At 36.3% G+C, this 18,866-nt stretch overlaps 1 protein-coding gene across 8 annotated transcripts in view; it reads right to left on the bottom strand.

Moving 5' to 3' along the window:
• GBE1 (1,4-alpha-glucan branching enzyme 1) overlaps positions 1–18,866 on the bottom strand; it is a 180,105-nt gene that overhangs the window by 18,367 nt on the left and 142,872 nt on the right. For all 8 annotated transcript variants that reach the window (XM_075769449.1, XM_075769480.1, XM_075769438.1 and 5 more), the window contains 2 exons: positions 12,707–12,891; positions 11,502–11,630 (listed from right to left, as the gene is read on the bottom strand). In XM_075769449.1, the coding sequence (XP_075625564.1) occupies positions 11,502–11,630; positions 12,707–12,891 (314 nt within the window). The remainder of the gene's footprint in view (positions 1–11,501; positions 11,631–12,706; positions 12,892–18,866) is intronic.

Below are 18,866 nucleotides of genomic sequence, written 5' to 3'. Positions count from 1 at the left end.
TCTTAGGGAAAAAGTTCAAAAGTTTATTATCTATTTTGACCCAACACTCTAATCCAGAAACAGGTATTACAGGAAGGCTTTCTTCTTTCAAATAAACTTATAAAATAGCAGACTAAAAGATTTTTTTCCCTCTCAATTATTAACAGTGCTGTGTAATACCAGAGTGCTGAAAATTTCTATCATTATTGAAACAAGACACTGAATTAAGAAAGTTCATGAGAGTCCAGAGGAGGGCCACGAAGCTGATCAGAGGGCTGGAGCCCCTCTCCTGTGAGGACAGGCTGAGACAGTTGGGGCTGTTCAGCCTGGACAAGAGAAGGCTCCAGGGAGATCTAATTGCGGCCTTCCAGTACCTGAAGGGGCCTACAGGAAAGATGGTGAGGGACTGTTTATCAGGGAGTGTAGTGACAGGACAAGGGGTAATGGGTTTCAGCTGAAGGAGGGTCCATTTAGATTAGATGTTAGGAAGAAATTCTTTATTGTTAGAGCGGTGAGGCACTGGAACAGGTTGCCCAGAGAGGTTGTGGATGCCCCCTCCCTGGAAGTGTTCAAGGCCAGGTTGGATGAGGCTTTGGACAATCTGGTCTAGCGGAGGGTGTCCCTTCCCATGGCAGGGGGTTTGGAACTAGATGATCTTTGAGGTCCCTTCCAACCCAAACCATTCTATGATTCTATTTTATGATTCTATGCACTGTTCAAGGAAGAATTAAAAATAAATACCCAAATGCAGAAAAAAATCCCAAATTTAAAATGAACTAAAAGTTTCTAAATCAACATGTCTGCCTAGATGTTCTATATACCTTCTTCTAGAAGTGTAAAATATATATGCACTGGTGAAAGCAGCATGTTTCCAGATTCTACCTCTGGCAAAAACATTAAGAAGCAGTAGTGACAGTAGAACATGCAAATAAAATGTTGGAGCGACCAGCAACTGTAATTTCAATGTTCAAGTATTGGCCACTGTAGTGGCCAAACCAAGACTGACTCCATCTGATGCTGAGTGTTAACTGGTTTCTTAGCATGGTTAGTTTATTAGCTACAGTACAGCGATGGCACAAGAGAAAAACTTTTAAATAAAGTATTTAATATGTTGGATGTATTTGACAAATACTCAAACTCTTGGAAAATATTGCCCATCTTAGATGAAAATCAAAGGCCAACTTTCAAGTACTGTATCAGCACTTCTCCTTAGTCTTGTTTTAGCAACTAGCACACAAGCAGCCTGCATCTGGATGATCTTTGATATTGTAACAAATGGATTCTCAGAGGTCAGGTTGAACAAAGTGGCAAAGTAATGTAGAATAACTCACAGCAATATTTAACAGCTGAATATACAAGTCTTTCCAAGTTTGCTCTTTAAAAAGAAGTCACTAAGTCAACACTGTACAAACCCTCCCTGGTTTCACTTTGAGAAGTTACTATATTCCCTAGGTAGGGCCCTGTGTGTATCTGTTTGTTCACCTTGAAGATGCAACCCAGGGTTATTCTAAGAAAAAATGAAAATTGAATTACTTCAATTTGAGGTAGTTCACACAGAGTTGATTCACCATCTTTCTTCAAAACCGAAACTGACTGTACGGACGCAGAATTAGAGATATAATTCTAATTATATGGAAAAATGTTCTATCTTTCTAGCCTAAATTCACTTTTGAAAGTTTCCGTATACAGAAATTTTCTGATTATATTGGAAAAAGCCAAGTGCAATACTTTAAAAAAAAAAGTCACTTTATTGACCATAAGTGACTTTTTTAGTCATAAGTATGCTTAGATATACACATTGAACTGGGAGTGGAGAGTCAGAGTCATGGAGCTGATGCTTACCTTTAGTGGTACACTATCATAAACAAGTCTGAAGGAGAAGAGACAAGGATCACAAGCCACAGGGTGGGATCACAGGGATGGGAACAACGACCACTCAAGCTGAAAGGGTCCTCTGGAAGTCAGCTACAGGGTCAGACCAGATTGCTCAGGGTTTTATCCAGTAAGCTCTTGAAAACATTCAAAAATGGAGCCTGCACAACCTCTCTGGGCAACCTGTTCCAACACTTGCTTGACTCTCAGCACTGTAGACAAGTTTCTCTTAGGAAAGGCAAGATCTCTGCTATTAGGCCTGTAGCTCAGAAAGTAGTACCTAGATTGTAATAATCCCCATCCACATTAGATGCTCTGATTCAGATTTTAGATTGGATTTACTGGCACCACGATCCACATTTTTCCAACACTAAAGATACCTGGTAGAAAATGCTATTCATTGCCTGTTTTTCAAAAGTATGTAGAAAAGCTATTGGAAATAGTGCCCAGATGGAAAAGTCATGAGGATGACAATGAAAATGATATATAACTTTCATGTACTGCTGTCCTGGCAGCAATTTTCATTGCCAAAATGCTACCTGTTAACATAAAAGAAGATATCCTGGCAACAAGTGAAGACAAGAAACAAAACGAGAAAAAGGAGAGCCAGGCACACCAACAGCTGTAGAACTGACAATGTTATTCTCAAGATAGATTGAAAGAAAGGGAAAGGACACCAAAGACCAGCAATTTCTCAAAGAAATTCATTTTGTAAAAAGCAAGCTATGAATACAAGCATAATTTATGAATTATTAATATACACGTAGAACAAGAAATATAGCCACAGATCAATATGGCTAATTAATGAACTTTTCATTCACCTCATATCCTAGGAAGAAGCCTAAAGAAAGTGGAAACTATATTTTCAAGCTAGGCATAAAAGAATACAAAGATAATAAAGAAGTTAAAGGGACAAAATGATATGCTATTAAGATGTATTAAGGAAAACAAAAGCTCAGTCATTAAATGCACCATAAACACAGGGAAGATGAAGGAAAGTACAACTGCAAGGAAGGCTGTAAAGAGCCTGAAGTGGTTAAGGCACTTTTGTTTTTAATAACTCTTGAATTTCACTGAAAAAACAGGTAACTAGCATAATTAATTTCAAGATGAAGGGTACCTCTGTTCCTCCTCTCCACACACTCCTAATTTTGGAGAAGACTAAGGGGACAACCTACAACTGAGAAAAATAATATTAGAGAGTATTTGGATTAATTTTCTAATTAAATTAAACACCTCGGCCTGATGAACTTCAGTTCAGCATATTTAGAGCATAGTTGAAGCCATTTAGCACTTAACTCGTGGCACAGTACTGGCGGGGGGTAACTATACCTTTTGCTTCAACCAAATATGGATGCTTTTTGCTAAAACTAAATGTAGATCTGGAGGTTCATAAATCTGTATCAGTTGGTAATTGTGAACATAAAATGCTGATTTACTTGTGCCAAGATGATAAGCCTTGTAAAAAAAAAAGAGGGAGGATATATATTAGAGAGAGAGAGAGGGCTTAACTTTAATGAGACTTCCAACATACAGAAAAATTGTTGAACAAAAATCAGCGTGGGATCTTATAGAAGGGAAAGGAGTTATTTTTGAAATCCTTAAGAAAGTAGCTTTTACCTGCTGACATTCATTCTGTCATAGATTTCATTCACTCTCATAGCAAGGCACATGTGCCCAAGCGTCCGGCACATGCATACAACAGTGACGACAAGGGATATCAGTTACCAAGTCTTCATCAAGGTTGTTCTTGATTCATGAGGAGGACAAAGTTTTTAGACAAATCTTTTACACCCTCTGAAAGATGACAGTTGTTACGATCTTTTCTTTGCTTCAGAATCTTGCTTACTGCAGTCTCCATAAGCATTACGAAAGGTTGCTGTTCACTGCTTATCCTTGTTCACTTGTAACATGTCTGTTTTCCTACTGAGCTAATGGGAAAAGGAACAGCATATAGTAAACGTGGTTGCCATCCCACTGCTGTTAGGCTATACAGTCCTCTGACAAGTCATCGGGGCCACAGCAGAGATGGTGACACTTAGAGTACCTCTTTTCTTGTCTTGTCACGAAAAAAATCTCCCTCCTTTGTTTTACTGCTAGAAACAGTATTGTCTGTTATCAATACAGGCCATTCTTTTAATCCTCGTTTTGTTGCTTCTTCTAGTGCTTTCACAAACACACTTCCATTCACTTATTTTGTCCACACTAGTAATATTATTACTATTATTTTGCAGATGGCAAAATTTATAGTGCCTTCAAGTAGGCCACAAGACCAGATTAAATTCATGCATGGCCCAGGGTGAAAGAGGGGACGTTCAGTTGGGATAAATGCAAAATGCTACACTAATAGGAAGAAGAATTATTTAACTGTGGGGTAACAAATACAAGATGAGAAGAAACAGAAAATACTGAAAAATAGCACATGTTAGCACATCACAAACGGAACATGTCCTGGCAAAAACCATAACGTAGGATTTTAATTTTCAAAACCATGAATCTGCCTATTCCTCCAGCTTCAGCTAACTGTCAGAACTGTGAATTGCTTTTGGTACTAAACTTCAAGAAAAACTAATTCTAGGTGAATGGCTGAAGAACTTTAACAAGAGAAGACTGAAAAAGTGACTTCAGTGCTACCAAAACAGAACGTAAATCTCTCCTCCTTTAAAAATAGGACCAATAACATAATTTAGGTACCGTTTAAGACAGATTTCAATTAAATATTAAAAAAAAAATCCAGTAGCAGAAACTGCGACATATGGGAATAGACCCGACTACAAAAGTGGGAGAGATTATTTTGAAATTACTGTGTTTAACGTAGTAACTTAAATGGAAATCAAATCAAAGCCCCTTTCCTGATCTTTCCCCTTCCTTTTAGTTATGTTTCTTTCGAACAGAGGAAACAAGGTTTCCTTACTGAATTTTTACTGCAGACAGGCCTTGGAATCAACCTCTACCCCATAGAAAGGTCTAGTCAGTATTTAAAAAAAAAAAAAAAAGGAAACTTATGAATGGTTTCCCTGTTAACGCACAAAAATTTATCTACAATCAGAGAACTAGAGACAGCTGACCTAGATGTTGATTAAGCAAATTAGGCAGAAAAAAATTGTTAGCTCAAGCTGCCTGTTTCTCATGAAAAGTCTTCTGAAAGAGCATAATTTATGAAGTAAAATTCCAGCATGAGCATAGAAATGTTTTCCTTTTTCCTTCACATAATGAAACAGAAATTGGGAAATAGCACATGCCGCTCTAATAGTTACACAGAGTCACAGTGCTGGAAGCCTGTGTCTTTTCCTAAGCAGATCGAAGATGCATTCCCACATTAGTATGCTATATTTCTTATTCACACCTATTAACCTTAATGTATCAACTACCTTTATAGAATTTGGCATTTGGCTGATCCTAAATTAAGTCCTTTGTCTCCAGTGCCGGATACTCCCTGAATTCTAACAGGCAGGGACAGTTACACAACCGCACTTCAAAGCAGCCTGCAAAAGCAGCGCTTTGCCTTCAGCAATCGCACACCAATGACTCATTCAAGTGACCTTATTTGCTCATTAGAAACTCTAGGTGCAGGTTGCAAATGTCAGACAGCCGGAACTACTATGTTGGGTTTTTTGAAAGTATATTTTTGCAGCATTTTGATGACAATATTTGTTATACCTCAGATCTCAACTAGCTATTTACTTAAGGACAACTCTGACTTCAAATGTCTTTATTCGCCCTAAATTCATGCCAACAATAAGTGTACGACTGGTACTCGTTCACTCTAGCATTACAATGCTTTGATATGTTAACATTTGTAACCATTTCTTCCCATGACATTTTTTTTTTTCCATCTTGCACTTTAGCAGTATATGACAACGTGAAATGTCAAGACACAAATAGAGATAAGCTAGTAGCGATTCATATTGCTCAACAACATTTATGGACATTCATGCTCACATATAAAATTAAGGTCTCCGTCCTTGGATGTCTCCCACCAGGGTATATCATAGGAGAACAAGACATGGCACGGAGCAAAGTCAAAGGAAGTAAGAGAGAAGACTGCAGCACAAAAGGGAAGGAAAAACTGACTTCAAGCTGGCTGTGACTCTTCCTATCGTCAGAAAAAGATCTTGCAAACCAAGTGGGACCAGAAGGACTGTAATGTCTACTGACTACTGCTTCTTTTATAAAAGTACGATGAGGTTCCCTATGCCTACAGCCTACAAATAAAGAACAGCTGAAAGAAGAATGATATTTTCAACGAGTTCAGAACAGAGGAACGCCTACAAAAATGTAGGCCAGAGAGGCAGGAAGCTCTGTATCTTTTAACATACCTGGTAACATATCTGAGAAATTATATGTTGCAACAGCTTAGTGATATGTATTGCTACAATATACTGATATGCCAAAGCCATCCATTTAATAAAGGCGAATTTAATGGCATGTTACATGCACTAATTTGATTAATTCAAGCCACTAAAACTTAAACCTAGGTAGTCAAAGGATCATCACATTTCCCAATACCACTCAGATAAACCTTTTTAATAAAAAGAATTTAATCATTATAGCAATTTGCTCTTCAGGCTTATTCAGTAACTGCCTCAGAGTATCAAATTAAAAATCCACCAATTTTAAAAAAGAAAACAGAGCAACAGCAAATTCTTGTTTTTTAAGTACTTCTGCTTCATGTTTAAGTTCCAAAGGGATTGTAAAGAATTCCTTTTAAAACGGAGAAATTGTTCTGAAGATTTAATGTCACGTGACCACATTTCCTAGTTATAGGATACTTTTTTAAAAAAAATCTCAGGTTAAAAGGTTTCATTACAAAATTATACATAATTATGGCTCTAATTGCAGGACAAAAGTTAGAAAGAAAGCTAGTCAACATTAAAATATCCTGACATATTTAAAGAAAACAGATAGGAAAACTCAGCCTGCTGGATGCTGGCAGGGAAGAAGAAAGGATGCTAAAAGCAAGTAGAATAGGATGGTAATAGTGGTTAACTCTGGGGTATGTTTCACTTAAAAACTGATACCATAACCAGCTCTGCATTGTTTTTACACTAAAATGTTTGACTACTCTAAGAGATAGAGCTGCAATAAGAAAACTTCATGATTTTTTTTGTTGCTTGTAAGCTGATGCAAAGTACTGCTCAAGTTGGCTGTTCTTGATAAATAGGTTAGAAATCTCAGCCAAGAAACATTTAGCATGTCTGAAGAAATGAATGCACATAATTTGCATGTCTCCTGGTTAGGTGGAGTATAAAGTGGAATTCCTACGGACTTGTGTGGTTGATAAAATGCTTGATAACCTTAACTTTCAGTTCTAACAATAAAGCTAAATCCTTCCTGAAGTACCAAAAGCCTCTAACTTGTTCATGCTCTGGAAATCATGCCATCCTTTTCTTTTGCTTTTCTTTTGCACTGGCTCACTTTTCCCAGTTTTAGTAAGATTACAGAAATAGTATAAGTTAGCCCCTGTTTACTGCTAACAGTTACACAGTTACCAACACTACAGAAAAAAAGCAGATCCAAATCTGAACTGAACTGTCGCCCACACACAAACTTTTTCTGTTTGTTCTTGCAACAAGAAGAGATTATGAACACAATACAGAATTTTTAGGGTGTGCTGCTACAAACAGAATCACAAATATTACACATGGACATATGAGAAGCAAGGCAGTTTCAGTTACTCTCTTTCACCGCATGCTGCAATACCTCAAACTTGCTGTCACTTATGACAACACATACAGTTTGCTACCACTGCTCAGCTAAGTAGAGGCTGCTTAAGGAACTGCTATAACACGATTCTGCGTTTGAGCTTGGCTTCAGAGAAGCGTTACAGTGACTGTCTGCATCTTCTCTGTTCTAATGCCAAAGTATTAGGTATGTCTAGTTTAATTAAGATGAAGTTTCTTGAAAATAAGCAATTGTGATGATGAGCCTGTAAGTGCATCACATACCGGCTATTACTAGGATTTCAGCAGTTCTCTAATACACTTGATGGTAGTTCCGCAACTTCAGGGCTTTCCTTGGGTTAGAAGCAAACTTTTACACAAAGGAATGGGATAATGGAGAGCTGGCTTCATTATCAGTGAAAAGATACTGAGAAAGCAATTGGTGCATACAGTACTGCTTAGCTTTCTCCTAGACAGACAGAAACGAGAAGTTTAGGTATGTTCAAGGTGTTTACGGACATCTTATTGTCCAAGGACTTTGCTAGCGACAGGCACTAAAAAGAAGTGATATTTTTATGGTGTAGACATCAGGGCACATTGTCTTACTTGATGCATAGAGTCAAAAGCATTTTCTTTAGAAAAGAAGTCCCAACGGTTCATCGCGTGTGATGGCCTTGGATGAGAACACAGTGACCTTTTTAATACGGATAATAAATATGCTTCCCAGATAGAGATCTTAATTAACATAAATAAGACTTTTATTTCACAGGCCAAAGAGAAAAAACAAAAAAATAAAGATGCTTACAAGCCAAATCAAAAGGTTTTGACCTAAGTTAAAGGAGTGAAAAGGAAAAAGCAAGTTTATTATTTTCTCCTTTTTATGCAAAACAGTTTAAGAAGAAAAACTATGATTTTTATTTCAACAGAGCCACTACAACTTCCTAAACTTTGTTTCAGGAAAGTCTGATGAAGATACATTCAATCTGCTTTTAAGCTAAAACTACAAATTTGGGGCAGCTAAATTAATTGTTCAAATACGCCCAATTCTAGCAAAGTGTTTTATGACATACTTTTTTCAACTGAGAGGAGGCTCTTTATTCTCCCAGCATGGGAAACACTGCTATGTTCTCCTTGAGGGACAACCATGCAAAACACTGCAGCTTTTGAAACCTGAAGATCATTTCAGGCCAGCTTTCTGAACCAGAACTTGCACAATCTCTTGTGATATGTCTGCCTAAGCTTGTGTATTATTCAGAATCTGAGACACTAGAAGGAAGAGAAGGTTCCTACCTTCAAACTTAAAAATCCAAGGTTAAATCAGCTTGAGAGCCAGTTGGCAACGTTTCCCTGCCAGAGGATTTTCAGTAATTTCCCCTGGTTCATGCATTGAACTGCCATGGAATAAAATGAAGAGAGGAAGACTGTTGAAAAGGTGATATATAGGAATATTCTACATTTGAGACTCCCGAGCAAGAACACTAAATTAAGAGAAGAGTTTCATCTCAGAGTTGCAAACAATACGATAAAGGGGGACAGACACTTCCTTAACCATATGAACAACGCTCTTGGAGGTGCAGGTGCACTGTGTTTCACAGAGAAGAGCAGCGGCAGCATTTAGAGCCCTCCGCTCCCACCAAAGGCAGCGGAGCACGTCACACCCTGAGGACAAAGAACCACAAAACCCACTGTTTGCTTGGGGCAGGAGGGGTTAGTCAGACACAGCACCTTAACAAAAGCAAATACACTGGTCATAACTGGCAGTTCTATTAGCAATAAAAATTTTAGGTTAGTGAATGAGAAGCTAATATGGATCTTTACGCTTTAAAAAAGGCCTTTTAAATTTAAACTATCTATAATATATGATGCAAATAAAGTTATACTGCACACACTTAAAGGACAAAGATGTCTGCTGACACTAACATATTAAAAAGTACGATATAAACTGCAAATATGAAACATCATCTGTATGCCTTGTTTATATCATACTTATTTTGAACACACTTGAGCTGTTAAGTTTCAGTATGATTTCCAGTGAACCAAAATAAACATAGAGGATGTAAAAAATCCCAGACCATCTACTACTAAGTGAACAGCAAACATTTTCCAGTGAGTTTCTGCTTGCATTAAAATCTCTTTTAAAAAAAAAAAATCAATTACCAATGACTCTTTCTGTCCAAGATACAGCAGAAAACTGTTTCAATGCCCAGAGTAAACTAGCAACAGAGCAACTAACCAAAACTCAACTGATCCTTGATTTGCAAAGTAAAACCACTGAAAAGCAGATTTTGCAATTTGCTTCACTATAGAGCAGCCTCAGCTGAAACAGGAGACACACGTTCAGGATTCTATACAAACAGTAAATGCCTAACTGATAAAGGAGAAAGGAGATTCTGGTGGTTTAAGATAGATAAATGAAATGTTTCTGATACAACTGAAAAATTCAGAGCACTGATAAAAACCAAAAGGCTGCTTATATTAAATATTTAGTCAACATACTGGTCATAAAAATATTTCCATAAACATAAAGCCCAAATAGTTTCAGAAGCCTGAACAAAGCTTAATCTCATCTTAGCTGTGAGTGCGCAGGAGTAGAATTTTTGTAACAATGTGTGCAGGGCATTTACACACCTAGAAAAACAATGCCTAGGTATTCAATTAATTTAGCACAAACCAGAAAATTAAGTTAGGTAGAGAGCCTCATTTATAATAGTAATTAAATACAAACCTGAAGAAGATGTGCTATGGAAAAGAGAGAAAATAATACAAGATACAAAAGAGTGAGATTTTTTTTTAAAAAATATTGCTTAAGCATTTCTGATAATTGAATCTCTAGCATCTTTGAAAAAGCAAGCCAGAAAGTGAACAAAATGTGGACTGGATTTAATCATATCTGTATAAGTATCAGAGCAGAAAAAGTCACACTATGTGTTGTAGTCCTTAATACTGAACTTACACCTTTTCCATCTGCAGAACGTGAATTTCATAAGACAGACGAAGTGCATCAGCTTACAGAGGTGAATACCTGAAGCCTATGACAGTCAATATTGGTATATCTCACAACACCAGATTAAGTTTTTACTACTCCAATTTACTCTCGATTCTACCTTTTCCAGGAGAACCAGTAGCAGCATACAGGCAGCAGAAAAAAGCACTGAAGAAGATGGGTTTGACTTGATGATTCTAAACCAGAATCCTGCTAAGTTCCTGAGACCCTGTACATCAATTCAGCAGTGCTCAGGAGTTAGAGTAATACATTGAAATAAAGCAACCGAAATATGGCAGTAGTTTCCTGAAATTGCTGATAAATGGAGAGTACGCCAAAACTGGAACTGCAGCACTTTCAACTGACATAGAAAGATTCATGAAATTGTTTGTCAAAGGACTTGAAAAGAAACTGAATCTGGGCAAGTTAAATATTTCTGGGAAGTTAGCATTAATTTTTTTAATCTCCCTTAATGCTAAGCGTTTAGACACAAAGGCAAAACCAGCCAATCACTCAAGAGTAATCATTTGCTGCTCAGCTGAGAGCACATTCTCAGTCCACCCAGTTATAAAACAGAGATCATACAACCTTTGTCATGAAGGTTTAAGCTAATGCATTTTCCTGTGTGACTGTGTGCACAGCCTCATCTTACTGTGGTCACTTTCTGTAGTTTATTTAAGGAGGAGGAGTTACTTGCTTTTCATGCCTCAACATAATTCCAAAAAACAAAGCATCACAATGAAACTTTAGCGTGCAGTCTTTAAATTGCAATATTTACTTTTGGTTTCTACAAAATGATCTCTTATGAAGAGGGCACATTTCTAATTTTTTTTTTTTTTTTTTTTTTTGCTGTACACTAAGAATTAAAGCAGAATTATATTGATGACAAGTGGTTTCTTACCTTTTAACTACAGTTTGTGTTCATATTAGAAAACAGAAATAAAATTAATTTTCAACTTCTGAAGTTTTTCTGTACAAGCGAAACAGTAAAGAAAAGGATATTTTCCTGGAGTTTCAATACCCACTCTGTAGTCCACGTAACTTTGATACGGATGGAAGTTGAAAATAAAAATGAGACCTGCTCTCTCAAATGCTATGACCTTATTGGATTCATGCTTTTCACTCACAAAGGCCTAGGAAAGAAAAAAAAACTAATACTATAAAATATTTCATTTCTAACTGAATAAACAACAACAAAAAGAAACAAACACTGCTTCTATACCTCATTTCAAGTACAATGGTCAAAGATTCAAGCAGCATAGATAAGGGCATTATCAGGCAAACTGAAATTGTTTACCTATGTAATGTCATATAAAATTTCTGATTACTAAGCCGTAGCTTACTTTTTATGAGGCAATGTAAAATTAAAGAGATTGAAGCATGTTAGGGATAGAGCACTTGAAAAAATCTTGCTCAATGATTGGTAATGTGGTCTGTTTATCACACTTTCCTTTAGCAAAAAATGGATTTCTTTTATCAAATCAAGTCTTCAATATACTGTTATGGGCATACTATTAGTAATTTAGAAAATGAAGCACTGGCTATGTTTTTGTTTTTAAAATCTGTGTGAGAAATGGCTTTGATAAGTCACATTAAACTGCTGCACCTTTGTTCTATTTGCTAAAGTCATTAATAACTAGATATCCATTAAAACAATTCTTTAAAGTGGATTATAACTGGTATGAAATAATAAAACACTCAGAAATTTATTATAATTGAGTTGCTTTGATAAAAAAGTACAGTGTAATATTTAGGTAAAAAAAAAGGCAAATACAAAAGTGACAGGTTGAAGACCGGGAGACTATAACTTACACTATACTCTGTTGAAAGTGTTTTCTCAGTAACAGAGTAATTATTTATATAAAAGTAAATCGTCAGAACAATTTAGACTTTCCCAGAGCAATCCTCGGATTGGATTACAGACAATTTTATAGTCTGTTTTATCCAATCTACAGTTACTACATAAAAATAGCAAAAATAATAGGAAAAGAGCTTGCTATGAAGCTAAAAGGAGACTGTTTCAGATTTCTATTATCTGTGGAAGATATTTCAGTGACATATTTTGACAACTTGAAATATATGTTGGGCATTATGCACTGCATAATAAAGTGCTGTTTAAAATTTCTGCATGTAAATTTGGTATTGTTGTTATTCTGAACACGTATGCAACTGGTGACTAAAAACTTATCATTTAGTATATACAGCTTACCGGGGGAGATGCAAGCCAGCCAAATCTTTCCTCCAATTTATTCATATCTCTATCAAATGCATTTAGGAATCTATAGCGAAGAAGATGATCCTCAGTAAGATTAAACTGTCTTCTGGCATAGTGGTAGCTCTCATTATTCCCTTTTCTGGGGAAGTCAAGCCATTCTGGATGTCCAAATTCGTTACCTGTATTTAAAAATATTAAGGACCTGTGAAATCACGTGCTAAAAATACATTAAAGTACATTTCCTTTCTACAAGTTTTAAATTCTAAAAAATAAATTAGTCATTTTTTTTTTTTATTAAAAAGTGTCTTAGAACATTTATGCTTGTTAACAGGTTTGGCCAGTAAAACTACCAGAGCAAAATATCTATGGACTCCAAGAGAAGTATAAAGCGGTGATTGAGTTATAAGCTCTATGCTATCATGCCATGCTTAGAAAAAGCATTCTTCTTCATTCTGTTGCCCTTAACAAGGGCAACAGAAATTCAGTCAACGAGGATACAAATTAGGGAATCACCATGAAACCTAAAACATCACTAACAGTAGCAATCCATTGCTTTAGAGCACTTAACAGAAATCAGTGCTACCATTCATGTAACGACACAGGCAGAAATCTCTCATTTTATCAATTAAACTTCAAACAATCAAAGGATCAGTTGGATGCACTTTGATCACTTTTTTTTTTTTTTTTTTTACTTTTTATCTTGGCTATAAATACAGTCATCATTGTTTCCAGTGGTATAAAAATAACTAGTAAAAAAGATGACTTGAATCTTGGCTCCTCACTTCCCAGAAAAATTCAAAAAGACATCCTAGTTCAAGTAGCAGGCTGGATTATAGAGAATAAAGCACGATAACGATGATGCATTCAGCATTTGATATTGAAAACAAGTGACTTAAGGGGTGTGACAATACAGGGATCTAACAGTATGCACTGATCCAGCTGCCTTGCAAGGGGTGCTCCCTTTCCAAACATAACTCTCAGCGTCAGGAACACCAGAGACACATTTCAGGCTGGGATGAAGCAGGTTTGAGCGCCAGGTTCCTCTGTGCGCCCACCAGTACAGGTCCCTTCGCACATGTGCAGCCACCACTGCATTTCTATTTGGTTTTCCACAGCAGTAATGCTTCGCAAGTTTGCCACACTCTGCTGATTATCTAGCCCACACAACTACTGAACAGACTTTGCTTTAAGACAAGGAATAGGTTTATTCAGACTTAAATCACACTCCATTAAAAAAGAAGGGGAAAAGTTGTAATTTAATCAAGAAAAAGCTTAGCCTCTCTTACGAAGAATCTCCAAAGCAAATCTCAGCTGTCAAAGCTAAAGAATTGCAGCAAGACCTTGTTAGGGATGCAGTATTTGGAATGACTTTCATATATGCAAAGTTTTCTTTTTGTATACTGTCGTAATTACAGTTTGAGAGAAATCCAAATGGACTTAATGGTTCTAACTCGTGCTATAACCTGCTTCCTAGCAGACTCTCAGTCATTTTGGACTATTCATTTTATTCATATTAACCATTTTTACAAGCAGTTACTTAAGTTTTGTCACTAAACTGGACTTTTGTGGGCAGACGAAGGGCAGGGATGCCAAGAGAAGGCAAGCTTTGTTTCCTGGATGGACACTTTGCACGTGCAGCCACCATCTGCTGTCTCGCACAGCCTGCGCTGCCTGGAAGGCCCGGAGGATACAGTCAACAGTGACAGCTATGAATTTAGATTTTTGAAGTGATTTTTTTGTGTGTTTCCATGCTTCACGGGAACAAAGAAATGAACAGAGAACAAAAGAGAAAGGCTGTATATATATTTAGGAGAATTCTTCACAGTGGTATCCGTTTTGTAAACGAACTGACAAGTTGTAAATTAAGTTTCCCGTTCAAAAGCTAAACCACTAAATTTCATATTCAGCTCAAAACCAGAGATAAATATAAAAGAATCGGAATCACAGCAGGACTTTGAAAGTGACCTTGGAATAATGCTGGACTCAGCTCTTAAACTGTGCTAACAATACGGTACCAAAAATGAAGAAAGATATTGCTACAAAACAGACACTGTATCTAACAAAATTCAATATTCTCTTAAGAGCTGGGCAAGGTATTACCTTCGTTTGTGATCTGTGCACTATTCAAAAGATAGACTACATGAGATAGTTCAGTTAAAGATAGCAATGAACATCAGAAAGTCAGAGATGATATGTATCTTGAAAAGATAGCCAAGGAAATAGTACCTATTTGTTCAAGAAAAACATAAAAACAAGGGAAATAAGCAACAGAAGACAGAGAATAAATTAGACTAAACTAGCCCATCATTTCAGTAGAGTATTTCACTGTAAGTAGAGCATATCTCCTTCACGTTTATACCATATACCAACTCCCTCGCCTCCACTCGCTTTGCCTATTTCCCCACCACAGTTGATTGAATGGTGCATTTTGTTGTTTTGTGGGGTTTTTTTTAAAGAACAATAGAAATGCAGCAAAATACAAAAGCAATGTTATTGTTCTAGCCATTACTAATGGTCATTAAGCAAAAAAGGAATTTAACATTGTGCAGCACCTTGAGAGAAGACTGAATTATTGCTGATGTCTGAAAAGCATGTTAAGGGTCTACACACGACAGCTCCCACTTGAATTGTGTTTCTATGGGCACCTTCTGGACAACACACTTATGAGTTTTTGTATGTGTTGCTTGATTTTAGAAGGGTTCCTTGATTTCTCTTTTGAGAAAAAAAATATAAGTTCATAAATAATGACAAAACAAATTAAACTAGGCAGTTTTGGTTATGTTTTTAAGATGTGGTATAGGGAAAAGGAGCTAACATTCAGCATGCAAGGACTGACACTTACTTCTAGAGATAACCCATGGTAGCTGTGAAGCATGTGCTACCCCCTTCCCCGTGTTCCACTTCTCATTTCTGACAGGAATCAGCAACATTCCCTTCTTGGTAATTGTGAAAGCCTCTAAGCTTAGAAGTACTATTGGTATTTCTTTTCCTGTAATTAATTTCCTGTTTGATATAAAGGTCCAAACTACAGACTGACAAGAAGCCAGCTGCTACAAATGATGCAAATCAAGACAATGGAACTAATGTGGGGGAGGCAGAGAATAAAACTGAAATTAACTGAAATTTTTATTAGATAAACAAAACAATGATAAATCATTGAAGTGTAATACATACTAATTTTATCTGTGAATTAATTCACATTTGCCATTTTCTACATACTGCGCATACTGGACAACTTTATGATGTACAAGATTTCAAGATCAAAATTCCAACAAATAAATTAACTTTTTATTATTATAATGAAAATCTACATCACACTTCTTTATTAGGCTAGAAATGCATTTACACCACAAAGTAGTTATGCTACTGATGATTACTTTGAAGCTGTCCCCCACAGGTCATTAAAGTTTCCTTGATCTCTCTTCTTTAGACATCTTTACTAGCAATTTGCTCTCAAAGAATCAGGCTATGTAGAATTGAAGGCATATTTAAAAGATGCAGCAGACAGTGTCAAGAGATGCCTGTTATTTTGGTTTGTTTGTATTTTGATTTAAGTATGACATTAAATACTTTAAAAGTAGTAAAAGCAAGTAGTTTATTTGATACATCAAAGGTAAGTAGTTTAATTAGGTGTATGAGGCTGAATAAGTTTTTAAACGATGTAAAATACTATTAAAAATGATCCTATTAAAGCTGATGAGCTGGAGTCTGGACACATTGAGACAGAATTTCAACAGTTCCACCTTAACATATTTCTATCAAAGTAAGCGGAGTTACGCCAATTTACCCAGGTCAGATCATCAACTCATCCAGGAGTTGTAACTGTGAATTTAACTTCACTACCTTTGTGAACAATGACGATAATGCCACAATCTTCAGATTATAAATGGAGTCAATGTAAATTAGATCTAGATAGCATATGATATTTATCATTATTTCAAAAAAATAAACATTTCAAACAATTAATCCTCATTTTCCCTATTTGTGAAGCTATTGGATATTAAGCAAATCTGATACTTTGTATTTACTAATGTTTGTACCAACTCTTCTTCAGCCCCTTAAGTAATTAAACTTAACATTCATATTACCAAAAACAAATAAGAAACTCTATACTGCCTTCAAATTCCGAGAGAATGAGCTTCATTACAAGCATTCATTTAATCTTGTCTTCCATGCAACAATGTAATAAAGTGAAATTCCAAATGGACTCCTGTCAAAACACTTGGGTTAGATGACTTGGGAGACGTTCATATTTTCTTAATCTCTCTAGCAGTGGTATTCATTAACACATTGGTCCCCCCCAAAAGCTAATAAAAATCAATTCAGGTAAACAATTATATTGTAATTCCTGCATAGAACAACAGGCTAGAGGAAATATCACATATGAGGGAGTGGTAAAAAGAGAGGTATTGGTAAAATCAGTTCTGCGAGAAAAGTATTTTTCTGCCATTTTCTGAAAATATCAGGTATTTTCTCCTTACAGTCTGTAAGACAAGACAAATATGAGGATAAACATCACATTTGTTTTGAAACTTGGATCTACCATATCTCATCGGAAAGAAGGGAGGGGATGCTTAACCTTGTCTATAGTAAAGGATCAAAGAACGCATCTCCTCTGGTGTGATACAGTCATGAAAAAACAGAAGCACGCCTCTAATGTAGCAGAGACATAGGAAAGTACTGAGATCTTAAAACAGTTACCCTAGATCACACCAGGGACACACCGTACTCGATCCACAGCAGCAGAACCAGGCCAGCTACAGAATGAAATTTTGAGGAATTCATTGCAATCTCTGACTTGTTGCTCCAAGAAGAAACCTTTCAGTTTATCTAGAAATGTAGTTTCTTGTTCTTCCACCAGAATAATACTAATTTAATTTCTACAGCACTAAATGAAGGCTTCTGTTATAATGACTTTTACTGCTTTTACAGCCTCTCTTTTCTTCTTTAGTACTTCTCAATCTCAACTGTTATGACAGCAAACTGTTTGGAAGTATGGCTTTAACACTATTCAGCTATGACATTCCAGTCCTATTTCTTAATACACCAGTAAACCCTATTGAATCAGAATTAAATGTTCATATAGTTGCCTGTTTCCAACAGTGGCCAAAAGCAGGTGCCTGGTAAAGGAACAAAGAATACAAAAAGCATAAATGATGCTTCCTCTTAACATGCTCCACCAGCCTCCATTCATTTTCAGGACATGACAATGATTATTCTATTTCTTTCCCCTCCCCCCTTCTTCTCCTCCCTCCAAAAAACTAACATGGAAGCCTGTATTACATTTTCACACAGTCAGCATAGGTAGTAGCACTTTCAAATATCCTACCTATCATTTGAATATCCAAGCTTTTAAACAGTGAACATTCTCCCACTGAAGCTTTAAGCCTCCCCCCTCTGCCCTGAGAAATCCTAAAGAAAATGATGACGGTGGTCCTCCCCAACATCATATGGATCAAACTGCAATCCCAACTGCAATTTCTTCCAAACTCTATGAGTTCCAAGAGTTTAGGAGCACAGCTGGGGTGTAGGAGATTTGCTTGTCACGATCCTGGAGATTCTGCAGGTGACCCTCCTCCCTTCACTTATCTGTCTACAACTGGTTTGAATAAAATTCAAAACATTTCCAGAACTCTAAAAATTGGGTTTTATTCTTACTTCCTAAGAAATGAAATTGCAGATTTTCAAATCAGAAGGAATAAAGTACAGCATAAAAAAAAAATTTACAAACCCATGAAAACTGTGTGCATATGAAAACATTATTCATGAAAAGCTGTTGGCAACAGAAAGTTCTACACCATTGCTCTGCAGGAAAATGTTAACTTTAGAAGCTATATTCTTCACTAAGTATTTTATTACTTTATATACTTTTGACCTTTTCTCCTCCAAGAGAGACACCTTTGTAGTACACATCACTTATAATAAACGCCTTTTGTCAGAGCAAACAGATCAGTTTTATTATTCCCTCAGTCATTAAGGCAAAAAGGCACAAGTTAATATAAACAAATCATCCAGGAAAGTAAATATTCTGATACCAGAGACTTTGTTTAAATTTAAGAGGCTTCATAATTTACTATTTCTTTTTTATAGAAGCTGACAAATGCTTACCAAGTCTATGCTCTTGAAAGATACTGTACTAATTTTAGTACTGTTA

This window comes from Balearica regulorum, chromosome 1, assembly GCF_011004875.1.
Source record: "Balearica regulorum gibbericeps isolate bBalReg1 chromosome 1, bBalReg1.pri, whole genome shotgun sequence".
Lineage (NCBI taxonomy): Eukaryota > Metazoa > Chordata > Aves > Gruiformes > Gruidae > Balearica > Balearica regulorum.
Note: the sequence above shows the minus strand (reverse complement) of the source record. Positions and strands in the feature narration are given on the sequence as shown.